The sequence below is a fragment of the Capricornis sumatraensis genome, chromosome 4 (assembly GCF_032405125.1).
Source record: "Capricornis sumatraensis isolate serow.1 chromosome 4, serow.2, whole genome shotgun sequence".
NCBI lineage: Eukaryota > Metazoa > Chordata > Mammalia > Artiodactyla > Bovidae > Capricornis > Capricornis sumatraensis.
The window spans coordinates 95,420,093-95,438,019 of NC_091072.1; the positions used below are offsets into that span (position 1 = coordinate 95,420,093).

At 36.1% G+C, this 17,927-nt stretch overlaps 1 protein-coding gene across 3 annotated transcripts in view; it reads right to left on the reverse strand.

Annotated features, from left to right (window-relative positions):
• Positions 1–17,927, reverse strand: part of MON2 (MON2 homolog, regulator of endosome-to-Golgi trafficking) — a 111,713-nt gene that overhangs the window by 59,718 nt on the left and 34,068 nt on the right. For all 3 annotated transcript variants that reach the window (XM_068971279.1, XM_068971275.1, XM_068971276.1), the window contains exons 8-11: positions 14,673–14,867; positions 4,531–4,655; positions 4,019–4,155; positions 3,083–3,236 (exon numbers count right to left, since the gene is read on the reverse strand). In XM_068971279.1, coding sequence (XP_068827380.1) covers positions 3,083–3,236; positions 4,019–4,155; positions 4,531–4,655; positions 14,673–14,867 — 611 coding nt within the window. The remainder of the gene's footprint in view (positions 1–3,082; positions 3,237–4,018; positions 4,156–4,530; positions 4,656–14,672; positions 14,868–17,927) is intronic.

The window sequence follows — 17,927 nt, forward strand, 5'->3', positions numbered from 1 at the left end:
ATACAATACTCTAAACATCAGAAACTCAAATTCCCATATTCTATACTATAGACTTTAAGTGCTTGAGTAGTTAAGGAAAAAAAGGTAATTTATACCTGTTTTTATAGGACAAACCTAAACAAAGCCCATACTTTCCTACCTCTCTGTTTCACTGCTATTTTATTATAACTACTACACAAATTCCACTTTTAGATAAAATGCAACCCATTTATCTAAATATTTTAAAATTAAGTTCCAGTTGCAAAAACTGTCACAAGCCCAACTTTGAAGAGTGTAAAATCTGAAAGAATATACTGCCATCAATATTATGTAAAAATGACTTCTGTCTATATGTCCCTGAAGTTTTCAAATTATTATACACTGAAGTCAATAAAAGAACTGAATACACAATTAAGATTTATGTGCATGGCTTCAAAGAAAATTCATTGGAAAAGATTCTGATTCTGGGAAAGACAGGCAAAAGGAGAACGGGGTGGGGCAGAGGATAAAATGGTTAGCTACCATCACTGACTCAATGGATATGAAACTAAGCAAATTTCAAGAGATAGCTGAGGACAGGGAAGGCTGGCATACTGCAGTCCATGGTGTCGCAAAGAGTTGGACACAATTTAGTGACTGAATAACAAAGAAAGCAGTGAAAATTATACTAAACCTCACAATGAATGAATTAAAGATACCAATTCAACAGCTAAGTCCCGATGTGAACATGCACAAAAGAACCCCCAATATTTTTTGCTATTTATGATTTCAGAAGTGAGTAATCTCAGTATCTATAGCGCTAAAAAATACTAATAAGAGCAACAAGAAAAAACTATATGTTCTCTTAGAGATTCAGTTCAAACCTGTCTTAAAGAAAAGATCAAGTGAAATAAAACACTCTACTCAAAATCATAGTATTTACTAGCAGAACTAGTTAAAATTCAAGACTCTTAATTGATGAGGATCAATAAACAATCTGTTTTAGAATTTTATCAATAAAAAAGAAATTCTACAATTTGGCCAAGTATTTACTCTCCTACCATTTGTTTTTATTTTTCTTCCTGTATCATTTATCTTCACGCTTTCCTTTTAACTGTCTTTGCTTAATCTTATTTCCCCAGATATATCCTTCTGTTCCTACCTTCAGTGTGTTTACTCTCTATGCCCTTATAACTTGCTTTTTTTTTCAAACAGTTAATCACTACCCAAGGTGATACTGTATGTTTATTTGTGTCTTTATTGACTACCTCATTCACCAAAATATCAGGTCCACAAGAGCAACAATTTTGTTCTGTGTTGGGATTGTTTCAGTTTAAAAAAACAACCCAGAGAAATGGGTAAGGTAAATTATTAATATCTCCTTCACTGCTAGAAATCTGATTCTTTTACAACTTGATAGTCCAGTGTACTGGAGTATACACCAGGACCTTCCCTGGTGGCTCAGTTGGTAAAGAATCTGCCTGCAATGTGGAAGAGCTGGGTTTGATCTCTGAGTTGGGAAGATTCCCTGGAGAAGGGAACGGCTACTCACTCCAGTATTCTGGCCTGGAGAATTCCATGGACTGTATAGTCCATGGGGTCACAAACAGTCAAGAGACTACTGAGTGACTTACTTTTTTACTTTTACTCCAGTATACTCAAATTATTAGTCTTTACAGCAAGGCAAAGTTTACATGAGACATTAGTAACTTTAATGTCTTTTACATGACTAAGAGTAACAATATTTCAGTCTTCCATGATTTTTTTAAAATTTCAGGCAAAATAAAAAGCTGCACAGTAAAGTAGCACTGTGATAATACAATGCAGGCTGACACACCACATAAATTCACGATTTAAACTATTCAGAGATTCTGCTTCATACTTTCAGTCTTGATTTACTGTCACTGGAATAATGTTTTAATTATGCATATCAACTGCAGCTGCTGTTTAGTCATTAAGTCGTGTCTTACTCTTTTTGACCCCATGGACCGTAGCCCACCAACTTCCTCTGTCCATGGGATTTTCCAGGCAAGAATACTGGAGTGGGTTGCCATTTCCTCCTCTAGGCAATCTTCCCAACCCAGGGATCGAACCCACATCTCCTGCCTGGCAGGTAGATTCTTTACCTGAGCCACCTGGGAAGCCCATATGTGTATCAGTTATTCAAAATATATTAATTAACTGCCTCACAGTTAACTGGGGAAATGTTAAACATATGTAGTATTGCTTGCTTTATCTATGTAAGCACTAAGTTTGCTATCTCAGTTCATTAAGGTTTAAAAAAAAATCAACAATACACAGCTGAATATTTAAAAAACTGCTGTTAAACTAAAAAGGGCTAATGACAAAAATTTTAAAATAACACATGTGGAATCCATTAAACACTTTAATTAATTACACTAGAAGTTCTGTGTTAAACCCAAAAAGTGTAGTCGGTTAAACACTTAACTGTTTTCACATATAAAGTCCTGAAAGGTAGATATAGCACTACTCCCATTTTATAGTTGAGGATGCTGATAGTTTTAAATAGGTAAACTAATTTGCTGAGAGTTACTCAGTATCAGAAGACCTAAGTCCACAAGGCCTGAAATCAAACCACATCTGAAAAGTCATACAGAACAAGTGAGTAGGTCCTTAAGAAACCACACTGTTTTATAATGCTGTTAATGTCCTCAAGTAGAAAGCAATGGCACCCCACTCCAGTACTCTTGCCTGGAAAATTCCATGGATGGAGAAGCCTGGTAGGCTGCAGTCCATGGGGTCGCTAAGAGTCAGATATGACTGAGTGACTTCACTTTCACTTTTCACTTCATGCATTAGAGAAGGAAATGGCAACCCACTCCAGTGTTCTTGCCTGGAGAATCCCAGGGACGGGGGAGCTTGGTGGGCTGCTGTCTATGGGGTCGCACAGACTCGGACACGACTGAAGTGACTTAGCAGTAGCAGAACAAAAGAAAACAAACAAAATCCAGTCATAGATAAAATTCTCAAAAGAGGACCAAAGAAAATTACTTCTTAAATTTGTTAGAAATAGTATGTCTAAAATTTTAAGTATAATGCAGATAAATACTTTAGTATAAAATATAAACCCCATTCCTTACAAAATAATGCTACTACTACTTACTACGTTGCTTTAGCACTGCCTTGTACTGTTACAGTCAGAATAGGTATCCAAGTTCCTCTATATTCAAATGCTGGTAGCAAAGTAACACCTCCACCAATCCCCAACATTCCTGAGTTAGCTGGTGCTGAGACAGGGCCACCTGAATTATTGTTACCTGTCAGACAAGGGAAAGCAATCAAAGATACCAATTTACTTAAGTATAAATCTGTAATATTCAAACACCTGGTCAGTTTTTTAATATTATGCTATAAGAAAGGATACTGCACAAATAAATGAAATTTATCAATCCTATTTTGGTTACTAGAGCATCTCCTGGTCTCCCCAAACACCATTTCCTTCTTTATATCAAAGGTACTAATAAGTAAAAATACTGACAAACACTGTACTGTATTTTTTGTTAAATCATCTTTTAGTAGAGGTAGGAATAAAGAATAAAAAAGGCCACTAATCAGAAAGTAAAAAATGAAAGTGAAAGAAGTTAAAGGGAACAAGAAGTTATACATGATTTCCAAACTTAAAATTATGTTCACCTGTTACATTAAAAGAAAGATTGATAGATACTACCTTAGTAGTAACCACACTCTAAAAGAGGCATCAAATGAAGATTCTTCTAAAATGAAAATTAGTACCTAAACTTGTACTATGAACTTGTGTTCATACGCGATGAGAGGAACTGAAAGTATATGAGAAGAAAATATATTCTAGAAAGAAATAAACACAGCTACCTCAGTGTGATCAAGTTACTCTTTAAGTGTAAGTCTCTATACTTATATATAAAATATAAAGAAATATAAAATATTATAAAGTAAACATATATAACACACTTAGGTAATCCAAATTTCTCTAGTCAGAGGATTTCGCTCAGTATCCTCTCAGAATAGTGAATACTGTAAATTATGGCAGGATATAAAAACCAAAATGTGACTTAGCCTTTACCAGCTTGATTTGTTGCAGCAGGATTTCCGGTAGGAGGGACAAGAAACAAGGATTGGATAAAAGATCCCAGTGCATTCACAATATCACGAAAAACCTTGGTAGAATGCTGTTTCATATCATAGGACTGACAAAATGACCTGTAAAATAATTTTAAATGTTTCTAGAAAAATATATATATTAAAATTTTTTACATTTTTTAATAGAAAATAATGGTAATCAATCAGTCTCAATGCTATACTTAAAACTTCTTCATTATACTTGAGTGACTTTACTAACTCTGGACAAAGGTTCAGAATGAGGTCAGTCTCCTAAAAAAATTATCTTGGTCATATTAACTCAGTAAATTCAACTGACAGAAATCACTAATCACACTTTTTGTCCATACCTACACCCCTCTATATACATACTATATACAACTTTCTTTGTTTAGAAATCATTTTTTGGAAATAAAACTTTCCCTAGTAGCATAAATATTAACCTATCCATTTAACAAAATATTGCTGAGGTTTTACCTCAACAACTGAGGCTGCACACAAAGTCTATGTATTGATTCCACTGCAACAGCTCGTAGCCACTGTGGTTTATCTGCATCCAGAAATTTCACCAGAAGTGACAGAAATATTTCACATTCAGTTACCTAAAAAATATAAGATTTTTAATAATATTTCTTTAAATCTAAGAATAAGTTACATTCTTGTTCTTAACTCAGTCCTATGGACAAACCAAATACAACCTTTTAATTTTAAATAAATTAAGATCCTTAATGGGCAGTGGAGAAAAACAAGTAGTTATATATGGAAAAGATAAGCAGTGTCTCTCTAAATATATCCTTAAAAACTCACCCTACTGATCTTCTAACTTCGTTAATCTTTTATCCCTATTCTTTAGAAAGCACAGTGCAGCATCAGGCTGTCCTCATTCCTGGAAGACAGCATGCATCATATATGCTCAAGCACCCTTCAGTATACCAAAACATTATTCATATGATCTTATGCTGCTTAGGAAACAAAGAGGCAATAAGCCAAAGAATGTTTAGCATATATTTTCCAGTAGGAAAACAAGAAGGAACTTGTGGCAGTTGACAGGTGTTAAGTTTATATAATAAAGTACTCAGAACAAGGCTAGGTACATGGTGTTGCTTTATTAACTACCAGTTTTTACCTTTGGTATTAGACCAACTCCTCTGCAAGCTGTTTGTAAATTAGTAATGCCATTTAAAGCATATTTCTGACATTATTCATTAAATGTCTGATAACTGAATGAACAAACAAAAAGTAACCAGTTTATTCAAAGGTTAATGAATTATTTGTTATATATTTGTTGAGGACACACTGGGACCTCACGGAGGTAAGAATTAACTTGACACTGTGGTTGCTAGGCCAAACTGAATCGTACTCCTACACCAAGGGCAGCAGGTTATTGAATGTTTTAGTTGGGGGTGCCCCAAAATAAGTGAGCATAATGTGGGGCAAGGAATTTTGAGACCAGAGTAGCCCTCAGGATCTTAGCCCAAAGTCTCAGCAGCTGGTATTTTCTAATGATTTTTAGGTAGATGCTTTAAAAATAGAACATTATCATGAGGTTAATGTCAAAGGGATAACTAAAAACAGTATAATCCTTAGACTGCTATGCCTGGGAAGTCACAGGCAGAGGTTTGTGACTGCCCTAAACTTGATATAGTTGAAAAGCAGTAGGATCGTAAGTCACATGGCTCAGCTTCTTTATCCACCAACTTTGACTAACAAGCCAGGTAATCTTACAAATAAAGGATAAAAGAACCTGCACTTTGCTGAGAACTCAAATGAGAAAAATGAAAGAGTAAAAATGCCCCCCTAAACATGGCAAAGTGACATGCAAATATACACAGTGCTTATTATTTTTTTCTAAATAAAACTACTCCCTTTTATTAAAGAACTAAAAAAGAAACAATCATCCTAGTGCAACAGTTGTATCTACTGAACAATTTTAACATGAGTAGGTTCTTCAGAATGTATACTATCTGTTTTAGAGTAAAAGTGGAATTTAAAAGTGGTGGTAGAATTGAAGGCTCTTAGGTTATGCAGCCAGAAAATAAAGGCTCTCAGAAACATCAAGTATAGAAAAGCAAAATGAATTTTTAAAAAATATTTGGCTGCATGGGGTTGTTTTACTTGCAGCATGCAGGATCTTTAGTTGTGGCACATGGGATCTAGTTCCCTGACCAGGGATCACACCTGAGTCTCCCGCATTGGGAACCCAGAATCTTAAGCCACTACATCACCAGAGAAGTCCCATCAAGGGAATTATTAATGTTACAAAACCTGCCTTGAAGAGTTTTCTTTCATTTCCTCTCCTATGAAAAAAGTGACTACAGTATAAATCAAACACTCAATTTTATACTATAGCCACTAAAATCTTGTGATTTGGGCAAAAGGGAGAGACTTTCTCCTGAGGACTGGAGCTTTGTTCTCATTTCCTCCCTCCCTGCCAAGTGTGAAACTCTGACCAGAAAGGTAGTGGCTGGGGACAATGAATTGTTCTCAAGGGTATCAATGGAAGGTGCCTTATGAATCTAAGTTAAGGCTTTCCCCCAAGAGGTTGCACTTGTATGAAACAGGTATCTATGGCCCACGTCCAATTCTTGTGGCACAAAGGTATTTCGTGAACACCATCGTACTAGCACGAAGGGTGATGAATGTTTCTGAATTCCTTTGGTACCAAAAAACAGTCAAGAAACAACTGATTTTAAGATGAATCTAAGTCATCCTGGTGGAAATTCTCATCGAAATATCACACAGATGTCTGTTAGGGACTCAAGTATATAAGATAACTGTATGCTTAGAAGACAATGAAGAAAGTCTTGGAGAATATTTAAATGCAAAAGTCTATTTACTAGGGGCTGTTTAGTGTTAATAACCTTATAGCTAGTGGATTTGTTAGTGATAAGATCCTTTGTGAGAGAAATATATATATTTACAGAGGTGGAAAATGAACTTGCCCAAGTCAATTTAGCTAATACATTCCTTTTTAAAAGCACCAAGTCAAAGGCAAAAGAGAGATATGCTAGACACTAATAATTAAGTTTAGTAAATTCCTTAAAGATACCTTCCTAAAAAAAGACTTCTGGGCATGGAGCCTAAGCAGATCAACAGAGCAGAGAGCACCTAATTCAGATGGTAGAATGAGGAAAGAACATGGTGTACTGGCTACATTATATCTGTACCTGAATGACTGGAGCATTCTGATCTCTTCTAATCACTCAACATATTAACAGAAGATGAGTTGTCTTCACACTCCTGAGCTACTAGACAGAGCAAGATATAAGCTAGTGAACACTGGGGGAGAACACTGATTCTTCAGGTTAGTGGTCCCCAAAGTGTGGTCCCTCAGACTATTTCAGGACATCTGTAACATCACACTATTTTCATAATAACACTAATATATTACTTGCCATTTTTAATGTATAGACACCTGTACTGATGATTCAAAACAATGATGGGTGCTTTAGCAAGATTTAAGCAGTAGCACCAAACTATACTAGAGTCATCGTATTCTTTACCATTACACACACTTAATAAAATTAAAAGGGTCTATTTCACTTAAGGACCACAAGTACAATGAACAAAAATAAAATAACAAATAAAATACTTGATATTGATAATTATTAAGCCAGTGATTAAATTATTTAATTAAATCAATTATTGATTTTATTGACTCTGACCCACACATGCATGTATTTATAATTTTCTGTGTATTTGTCACAGCAAGTACACGTGAAGTACTATTGCTGTGTATCAAAGTAAAGTGGTTGTCTGAAGGAAAAGTACAGCTGCAAACTGACCTAGTCACTTTTTTTCTCCTATAGAGACCATTTTAACTAAAAGAGTATATGGCAAATTATGACTATTTAGACTTATATATACTGTAGACATTTTCTCAAAATTTAACAAAATAAGCTTGTCAATTTGGGGAAACAACTGACAGTATTTATTGTAAATGATAAGATTCAAGCTTTCAAACAAAAATTAGAATTTTAGAAGACTTGTATCTGCTCCTATGACCTGGGCAGCTTTTTAATAATGGAAGACTTTTCTGATAAATGGTTGCTGATATTAACATGTGCGATTTTTGGTACTGAAAAGAGTGTTAACATTTGGAACATCTGCTCAATCATAATAAATGATTCATTGGTGAAGGATACAACTGAATGAAGCACCAGATGGATCAATGGATTTTAAAGTAAAAGGGTATAAAAATGTAATACAGTTCCATGTTTTCCACCTTTCAGAAAGTGTCACTGGTTCAGTTTGGTACAATATCAAAGAACAATGTATACGATTATCTGAAAATGTCATTAAAATAATTCTGCCTTTTCCAGCTATATACCATTCTGAGGACAGATTTTCTTTACATGCTTTGACCAAAACAACATAGCACAAAATAGTGAAAACAGAAGAAGGTAGAAGAATCCAGCTATCTCTATTAAGACAGACATTAAAGAGATTTACAAAAAGAATATAAAACAATCCTTTTTGTTCTTTGGAAAATATAGGTATCTTTTGCAAAAATAAATTTTTATGTTAACATGAAATGGGTTTTAGTATCACTCAAGCAATTTTTAATACATTAAATAATGTTAGAAATAATCCACATAAATGAAAGCACCTCAATATTTTTAATATAAAGGTGTCCTACAACTGAAAAGTATAAAATTACTACTGTAGGGTAGGCCTTTTAGGAGATGTATCATTTCCAAGTTTAAATAAGGACAACACAAGAGAAATGAGAGAGAATTCCACATAAGTCACATATCTAACCCCACAACTACACTTCTAACTTTTGACCTTGGAGAAACTATAACATCTGAACTGCCGCACACCAGTGAGCAAACTCTCAACCTAACAAGTTTTAACACTGAGCAATTAATGTCCTATGTGAAGAATTCATCTTTGCAACCCAGTCCAAGAGCTGCCTTGTTGTGAAGGGACATTTTATCAGTTGGTCATCACTCCCAATTGATGAGTGAAAAACAAAAGTATGCTTTTCTCTTCATTCAAGCAGCAATATTTGATCTTTACTGTAGCTGGCTGTGTGGTTCTCTCTCCTTATTCTGTCCCCTAAATCAAGGAGACTAAGGTCAAAATACAAAGAATGGTAGAGGAGTAGTACAGGAAACTTGCCCTTGGAAAGAGGAAGACATGAGAACTAAGAAAACAGAGAAGTATAAAATGAAGTGAGGTTAAGAGCTTGGGTTTGGGGATATAAAAGGATTACTTAACATCCAAGCTCTGCAGCTTACAAACTGTATGATCTCAGGCTAACTACATAAATATCCTGAGCCTCATTTTTTTCATCTGCAAAATAGAAATACAAATGTCTGCTTTATAGAGTTGTAGTAAACTCCAAATGAATTAATAAATGTGAAGTACTTTGTAATATCCAGAATATATTCATTCAATAACATAAATTTCATCCAAAATGGAAATTACTAAAAATAAGATTTCTGTAGCTCTGAAAAAGTCACTGGATGAACTGCTAGACAACAGAACTGGTGGACAGAAACCAAGTATCTTAGTCTGCTCAAGCTGCCAGAACAAAATACCTGGGTGGTTTAGACAACAGAAATTTATTTATCACAGTTCTAGAGGCTGGAAGTCTGAGATCAGGGTGTCAGCATGGTCAAGTTTTGGTGAGAGCTCTCTTCCTCACTTGCAGATTCCTGCCTTACTACTGTGTCTTCACATAGCAGAGAATGCTCTCCAGTTACACTTTGTATAAGCTCACTAATTCTATCATGGGAATCCTACCTTCATGACCTCATCTAAACCTAATTATCTCCCAAAGGTCACATCTCCAAATATGATCACAATGGGGCTTCAAAATATAAATTTTGAAGGGATAAAATTCAGCATTAAGTTTCATAAAAATAAAATATAATTAAGCTGGTAATTCCTGATTTGGGAATAAAATGTGAATTCAGCATTTGTCATGGTGAAGATGTAAGAATGCTGCCTTATTGTGGAGAAAGGAAAAAGACTGGGTTCTCCATTACTGACTAGTGGATATGAAAAGGAAAGGGAGAAATGTCTTCTCTTCCTAAAGCCTTATCTTATTTAAAACCTGCACTTTAGAGAGGGAAGAGAGAGGAGCCCTCCTAAGACAACTCTGATAATATTTAGGGAATCAATAGTGAAGTGACATATATTTGGTATAGTCACAGATAATAAACTCTCTGCATTTGTTCATCAGGGAAAGACTTCATTTCTCCTTCAATTTTGAAGGAACGTTTTTCTGGATACAGTATTCTTGACTGACAGTTTTTCTTTCAGTACTGTGAATGTATCATTCCATCCTCTTCTGGCTGGCAAGGTTTCTGTTGAAAAGTCTGCCGAAAATCTTATGAAAGCTCCCTTTGCACATGAACAGTCACTTTTCGTTTTCTGCTTTAAATGTTTGTCTGTGACTTTTGACAGCTTGATTATAATGTGTTTGTTTGTTTCTTGAATTAATCCTCCCAGTGGGAATTTTTTGAGCTTCATGAATTTGTATGTTCCTTTTTCAAATTTTCAGTTTCAGCCATTAGTTCAAATAGGCTCTCTGCCCCTTTCTCTCATCTAAAACTCCCATAATGCATTAAACATATATGTTGGTCTCCACCCCTGATTTTAGGAGGGCTCCTAAAACCCTTGTAAATATGGGTGGCTAGGACCATTTTTTGTTCTAACAACTGATCTCTGACCCAAGCTCCTGACACAGAACTTCTAAATCCCTCGGAATTTCCTGGGTAACAGGATTATCTTTTGTTCTAATGAGGCAACTCTCAGTGAACTCTGGGATAGAGCTTGGTTACCAGAGAGACTAAGCCGTGATTAGAAAGTTGGTACTTTCATCCTCACCCTCCATTCTCGAGTGGGGAGATGGGTGGAAACTGGGTTAATAATCAATCATGCCTACATGATAAAACCTCCATAAAAATCCTCCAAAAATGGAGACATCAACCTACGTATGTTTTCATCTGCCTGTTCACTGGCATTTTAAAATGTCCTTTGTAATAACTCAGCAGTAGTAAAATGTTTCCCTGGGTTCTGTGAGTCACTTTATCAACTTATCAAACCCCAAAAGGGGGTCATGGGAACTTCCAGTTTGTAGCCAAGTTACACAGAACCAGTTGGTAACCTGGAGATCCACTACTTGGGAATGGCATCTAATACAGGGGACAGCCTCATGGGACTGATACCTTAATGCATGGTACATGCTAAGCCGCTTCAGTCGTGTCTGACTTTGTGACCCTATGGACTGTGGCTTCCCAGGCTCCTCTGTCCATGAGATTCTCCAGGTAAGAATACTGGAGTGGGTTGCCATTTCCTCCTCCAGGGGATCTTCCAGACCCAAGGACTGAACTCACGTCTCTTACATCTCCCGCACTGACAGGAAGGTTCTTTACCACAAGCACCACCCGTGAGCCCTTTGCTAATTCTGGTAGATGTCAGAATCCAACTGAAACGTAGGATACCTGGCTGTCATAGAATGGTCAGTGTGGGGAAAATATTCACACATTTGGTTATAGAGGTATTGTGAGTGTGAAAGTAAAACACGGCGTATTTTTCTTATATGTGCACATATTGGTCTACTTGATGGTGTCCCATAGGGTCTGCTTCTTTTTCTTTGGCTCCTCTGACTTGATAATTTCAAATAACCTGTCTTCAACTTTGCTCATTCTTTCTCTACTTGATCCAGTCTGCTGTCTTCTCTAGTGAGTTTTTTCCAATTGAGTTACTGTATTTTTCAAATTCAGAATCTGTTTGGTTCTTTTTTAGTTTCTCTCTTTGCTGATATTTTGTTCATATACCATTTTTCTGACTAGTTTTCCATGTTCAGCTATTAAAGCATCTTCATGATAGTTAGTTTGAATTCTCTGTTGGGCAACTCACTGATCTCCATTTCTTATTTATTTTGGCTATGCTGGGTTTTTGTTGCAGTAAGCAGGCTTTCTCTAGTTGCAGTGAGCAAGGGCGACTCTCGCACAGGCTTCTCATTGAGGCAGTTTCACTTGTTGTGGAAAATTGGCTCTAAGGCATGTAGGCTTTAAAAGTTGCAGTGCACAGATTTAGTTGACCCCAGCATGTGGAATCTTCCCAGATCAGGGATCAAACCATGGTCCCCTGCACTGGCAGTCAGATTCTTAACCACTGGACCGCCAGGGAGGTCCTGGTCGCCATTTCTTTAAGGACAATTTCTATAAATTTATCTTCCTCCTTTGGGCCAGTTTTCCTATTTATTTGTATATATTCTTATTTTCTGTTCAAATTTGGGCATTTGAAAAAAATAGCCAACTCTTTACTCTTTATGTATTATTTCTGTACAGGAAAAGATCTTTATCAATCAGCCCAGCTAGAGATTTTGGGGTCCCCTCTAGCTTTTTCTGTCAAAGTGTGTTCTCTGGGTTTGTGTGTAATCTCCAATACTTGGCCACACGATGAGAAGAAGTGATTCACTGGAAAAAGACCCTGATATTAGGCAAGACTGAAGCCTGGAGAAAGGGACGACAGACGATGAGATGATTGGATGGCAATACCAACTCGACGGACATGAGCTTGAGCAAGCTCCAGAAGTTGGTGATAGACAGGGAAGCCTCATGTGCTGCAGGCCATGGGACTGCAAAGAGTCAGACATGACTGAGTGACTGAACTGAACTGGTGTCTGTGTTATACTATAATCTCCCTGGTACTGCAAGCCACAGGGTTTGCCTTTGTTCTCAGCAGACCCCTGGCAGCCAAATATGTTGTGGCCTTTCTTGTCAGTGTCTAAGAGTCAGGTAAGACAAAAATCAGTTCCTTGAGCAGTACCCCAAAAGTCAGGATATTGGTTGCACAATTCATCCTTTTTTACATGAAGGAAAATCCATAAGTTAGGAATTTTCTCTTGATCATACCATGCTATGCCAGGGGTGGGATAGGGTAGGGCAGGTAAGTGCAGTGGGCTTTCTTACCGACTCTAATGAACTTATCCTGGACTTAAACCTGACTGGGACGCTATAATTTCTAAGCTGGTTTCTAAAGTTCACATGAAGGCAATCTGTTCTGTAAATTTTAAAGTTGGTGTCTCTGTAGGGGATAGAGTGTCTAGAGCTTCCTATTCTATCACTTGTCACTCCAGTTTACTTTTTTTTTTTAATTTTATTTGTGGACTGAGACAAACTGTAAATAAATACAATACAGAAAATACAACAACTAACAGATATAAGCTTTCCATCTTTAGAGAAACTATCTTTCTTTAACTTTCAGCAAATGCTGACGGACCTTTCCAAATTTCTAAAAGTAAGGCTCCCTCCTAGCTCAGTCGGTAAAGAATCTGCCTGCAATGCAGGAGACCAGAGTTCGATTACTGGGTTGGGAAGATCCCCTGGAGAAGGAAATGGCAGCCCACTCCAGTATTCTTGCCTGGAGAATCCCATGGACAGAGGAGCCCGGCAGGCTACAGTCCGTGGGGTCGCAAGAGTCAGACACAACTTAGCGACTAAACCACCACCACCAAACAATATAAAGACTCAGAGAATTTCCCTCCATTTTAACTGTATATAATTAGACAACAAAGTCTCAGTTTATCAATTAAGTATAATTATTGGAAATTATATCAAATACTTATATTTGTGGGGAACAATGATTGTAATTTTTAAAAAGTTAGAACAAAATAGTCCAAGTCAACAATGATGAGTACACCAAAAGACTCTTAAACCCTTGGCACCAAACCCTGATAGTCTACAGTTCCCTAAATAGCAACACATTCTGAAATGACTTAATTTCCCACAGTATTTCCAAGCAATATATTAAATACCTTACAGATATATCTCATGTGGCCAGAAATAATTATAACCACAGTGCTTATAAAGATTATTTCAAAATGCATTTTACATAAATGGATTTGGACTATGAAAAGAAAATCTATGATAAGTGTACCATAAATATAGAAAACAAATTTTCTTAAAGTTTCCATAAAACTTAGTATAAACTACTTATACTATCTAAAAGTTTATAACATTGGTTATCGCTAACATTTAGCATACTGACTTTTCACAGTAGGTGATCAATAACCAATTACTTTTGTTAATTAAAATTAAGGATATAAATTTAAGGAATTATAAACTGCTGAATTTGACTTAACATAAAATTTTAAAGAAATATACCATAATATACCATTTTCTCTGAAAAATATTATTTCAATATTTAAGAGTCAATCATTACACAGAATTATGATCAAGAATATCACAATGTATCTTGCATCCAAAAATGTATGCAAAATAGATATAATATTGGACTGAAAATAAAAATTACTTTCTAATGCTACAATTCACCAAATTTTATAACAGGTCATATGTATGGTGGTATTAAAAAAAATTTGGCACTGGCAGCCTTGGAGAGAAGAAAAAACAAGAACTAAGAAAATAATGAGGTATAAAATGCAGTGGGGTTATGGAGTACAAAATACCACATAAACATAAGAGAAATTCAAGAAAGAAAGAATGAACTTTCAAATACCTTGGAGATTACCTATAAGTACTCAAAAAAAAAAAAAGCTTGCTTAACTGAAGTAGCTAAATACACTATAATAAGATCATCTTTTCAGAAGAGGCTTCATGCAATTATATAAACAAACACATATGAAAATTAGCACTTACCAAAAGACTGTAAAACTGCTTAATCAGAACAGATACTACTCTCAGCAAACGCATGCAGATAGGAAAATACGGTTTTTCAACTGGTGCTGGAGAAGATGAAGTGCTGGAACCTTGTCTGAATTTTATATTTGGAGAAAAGAGCTTTATCACAAGAGGACATACTCTTTCTTTGAGGAGGAAACTAAATTCCTGATGCTATTTGCAAAGATTAAAAAAAAAGAAAGAAAAAAAAGAATTTATTTACTTTGTACTTAATGCTTATAAAAGTCTCACAGTTAATAACAATCTTCAATAATCAGTATGAATAAAATTGTAAGTTTATATAGTTCATTTTCAAGTTTATACACAATTCTGAAATTAGTATTCCTCTTTGAGAATATAAGATCAAATGACAATATTTCAAGAAGTTTTAAAAAGAATTGAAATTTACAAAAAGAACATTTAATAATTGTGGAATTAAAATAATGTTAATTACTAGGAATTTTAATTTTAGTAGGACACTAGCAATTCTAGCAACTAAAAAGATAAAAAAAACAAAAGAAAACAGATTTTACAAATTCAAACAGAAAAAGCATTTAAACAGGAAGCTGAGAGGAGAAAATTTGAATAATAAAGTAAATAAATTACATAATTCATGTTTCATTTTGTGAAGATAATTCTATTCACAAGCAGATTTATTAATATTTTGTTCTAGTTAGATCACTTGAACAGAACACAATGAGTTGATAAAAAACACAATGACAAACAAGCATAATTATTTTAAAGTCTGAGAATCTTAAGAGAATTCTTAAATATTATTTATAATTATGGCATATTACGCAGAAAACCTCCCTTGTTAATTTGCTCAATATATTAGCCAAAAGTAGTCGTCTCATACTGACAAAAAAAGATCCAGTCTACAGCCAATGTTTAACCTCAAATATAAAAATTATTCTGTTGTTTTAAGCAACCCAGTTTCACTGAGGCCAAGAACAAAGATACAAAAATAAAAATCAACCAATCCAATCCTTTAATCTTACAGAAAAGGAAAGATAAGGCACAGAGTAGATTTTTTTAATTTGTAGAATGTATCTTTTAAAAAATCAGATTAATTCAAGGAAAAATACAAGTTCACTAAGCAGAAAAAAGGAAAGAAAACACAGAGAAGTAAAAAGATAAAAATAAAAGTTTTGCTTAGTATCTCCCAGAGATAAGTTAGTGAGTCACTGTTGACTCCAAATACATATCCTTTTAGATTTTAAATTCATTTTAATGTACTTTTAGTTCTTCCCCCCTAAAAGTGGATCTTGTGGAGGGTGTTCCTGGTGGCTCAGTGGCAAGAAATCCGCCCACCATGCAGGAAATACGAGTTCAGTCCCCGGTCCAGGAAGATCCCACATGCCATGGAACAACAAAGCCTGTGTACCACAACTACTGCGGCTGCATGCCCTAAAGCCTGTGCGCCACCAGAGAAAGGACTGCAGTGAGAAGCTTGTGCACTGCCACTAGAGTAGCTCATGCCCACTGCAACTGGAGAAGGCCCACACACAGCAACGAAGACCCAGTGTAGTCCCCCCAAAAATAAATTTTAGAAATAAATTTTTTAAGTGATGTGATTTGAAATTCTACTTTCACATCTACAGCAGATTCACTGACTGACAAAATGAAAAGCATAGTTAAGTCCATTTTCATACTTTGCTAAATAGTCTTCAGTTCAGTTGCTCACTTGTGTCCGACTCTTTGCGACCACATGAATTGCAGCACACCAGGCCTCCCTATCCATCACCAACTCCCAGAGTTCACTCAAACTCATGTCCATCGAGTCGGTGATGCCATCCAGCCATCTCATCCTCTGTCGTAACCTTCTCCTCCTGCCCTCAATCCCTCCCAGCATCAGAGTCTTTTCCAATGAGTCAACTCTTCTCATGAGGCGGCCAAAGTCCTGGAGTTTCAGCTTTAGCATCATTCCTTCCAAAGAAATCCCAGGACTGATCTCCTTTAGAATGGACTGGTTGGATCTCCCTGCAGTCCAAGGGACCCTCAAGAGTCTTCTCCAACACCACAGTTCAAAAGCATCAATTCTTCGGCACTCAGCTTTCTTCACAGTCCAAATCTCACATCCATACATGACCACTGGAAAAACCATAGCCTTGACTAAACAGACCTTTGTTGGCAAAGTAATGTGTCTGCTTTTGAACACGTCATCTAGGTTGGTCATAACTTTCCTTCCAAGGAGTAAGCGTCTTTTAATTTCATGGCTGCAGTCACCACTGTAGTGATTTTAGAGCCCCCCCCAAAAAAAGGTCTGACATTGTTTCCCCATCTATTTTCCATGAAGTGATGGGACCAGACGCCATGATCTTCGTTTTCTGAATGTTGAGCTTTAAGCCAACGTTTCCACTCTTCACTTTCACTTTCATCAAGAGGCTTTTTAGTTCCTCTTCACTTTCTGCCATAAGGGTGGTGTCATCTGCATATCTGAGGTGATTGATATTTCTCCCGGCAATCTTGATTCCAGCTTGTGTTTCTTCCAGTCCAGTGTTTCTCATGATGTACTCTGCACAGAAGTTAAATAAGCAGGGTGACAATATACAGCCTTGACGTACTCCTCTTCCTATTTGGAACCAGTCTGTTGTTCCATGTCCAGTTCTACATACTAGTTAACTCATAAATATTTCAGACAATTCCTGAAAGTTTTATGTTAACTTTTTCCCCTCACTATTCAACTAACTACAGCTGTGTTTCCTAAACAACCCCCAACAATCTATATTCCATCTCCATTTAAACTATTCTCATTATACACATCATGATGTATTTATCTGTGGCCAAAGCAAACATTGCCCTAGCAGTCTTACCAAATTTCACTGAAGCACCTGACAAAACTAGTTCCTAAAAGGAATGCTCAATTGCATTCCTACCTTTCTGGCCCCCATGCTCTGAGTCTCTCCTGCATGCTCATCCTCTCGTGCCCAACTGTTTCACAATGAGGGTCCTCAGAGCTCCAGGATATCAGGTCCTTACTACCATATTATCACCACAGGTGACCTCATTCACTCACATATGTGCCAGTGAAGCTTAAATTTATAACTTGAGCCCAAAACCTTTCAAGCTCAAGATATATAAATCAAACTACTATTCTGTGTACACTTGGGTATCTTCAAAGGAGTAAGTTCAAAACTGAACATACTACCCTTTCTAGCAAATGTGAAAACTGAACATACTACCCTTTCTAGCAAATGTGCTGCTCATAGAATATTCTCTATGGCTCAAGCCATA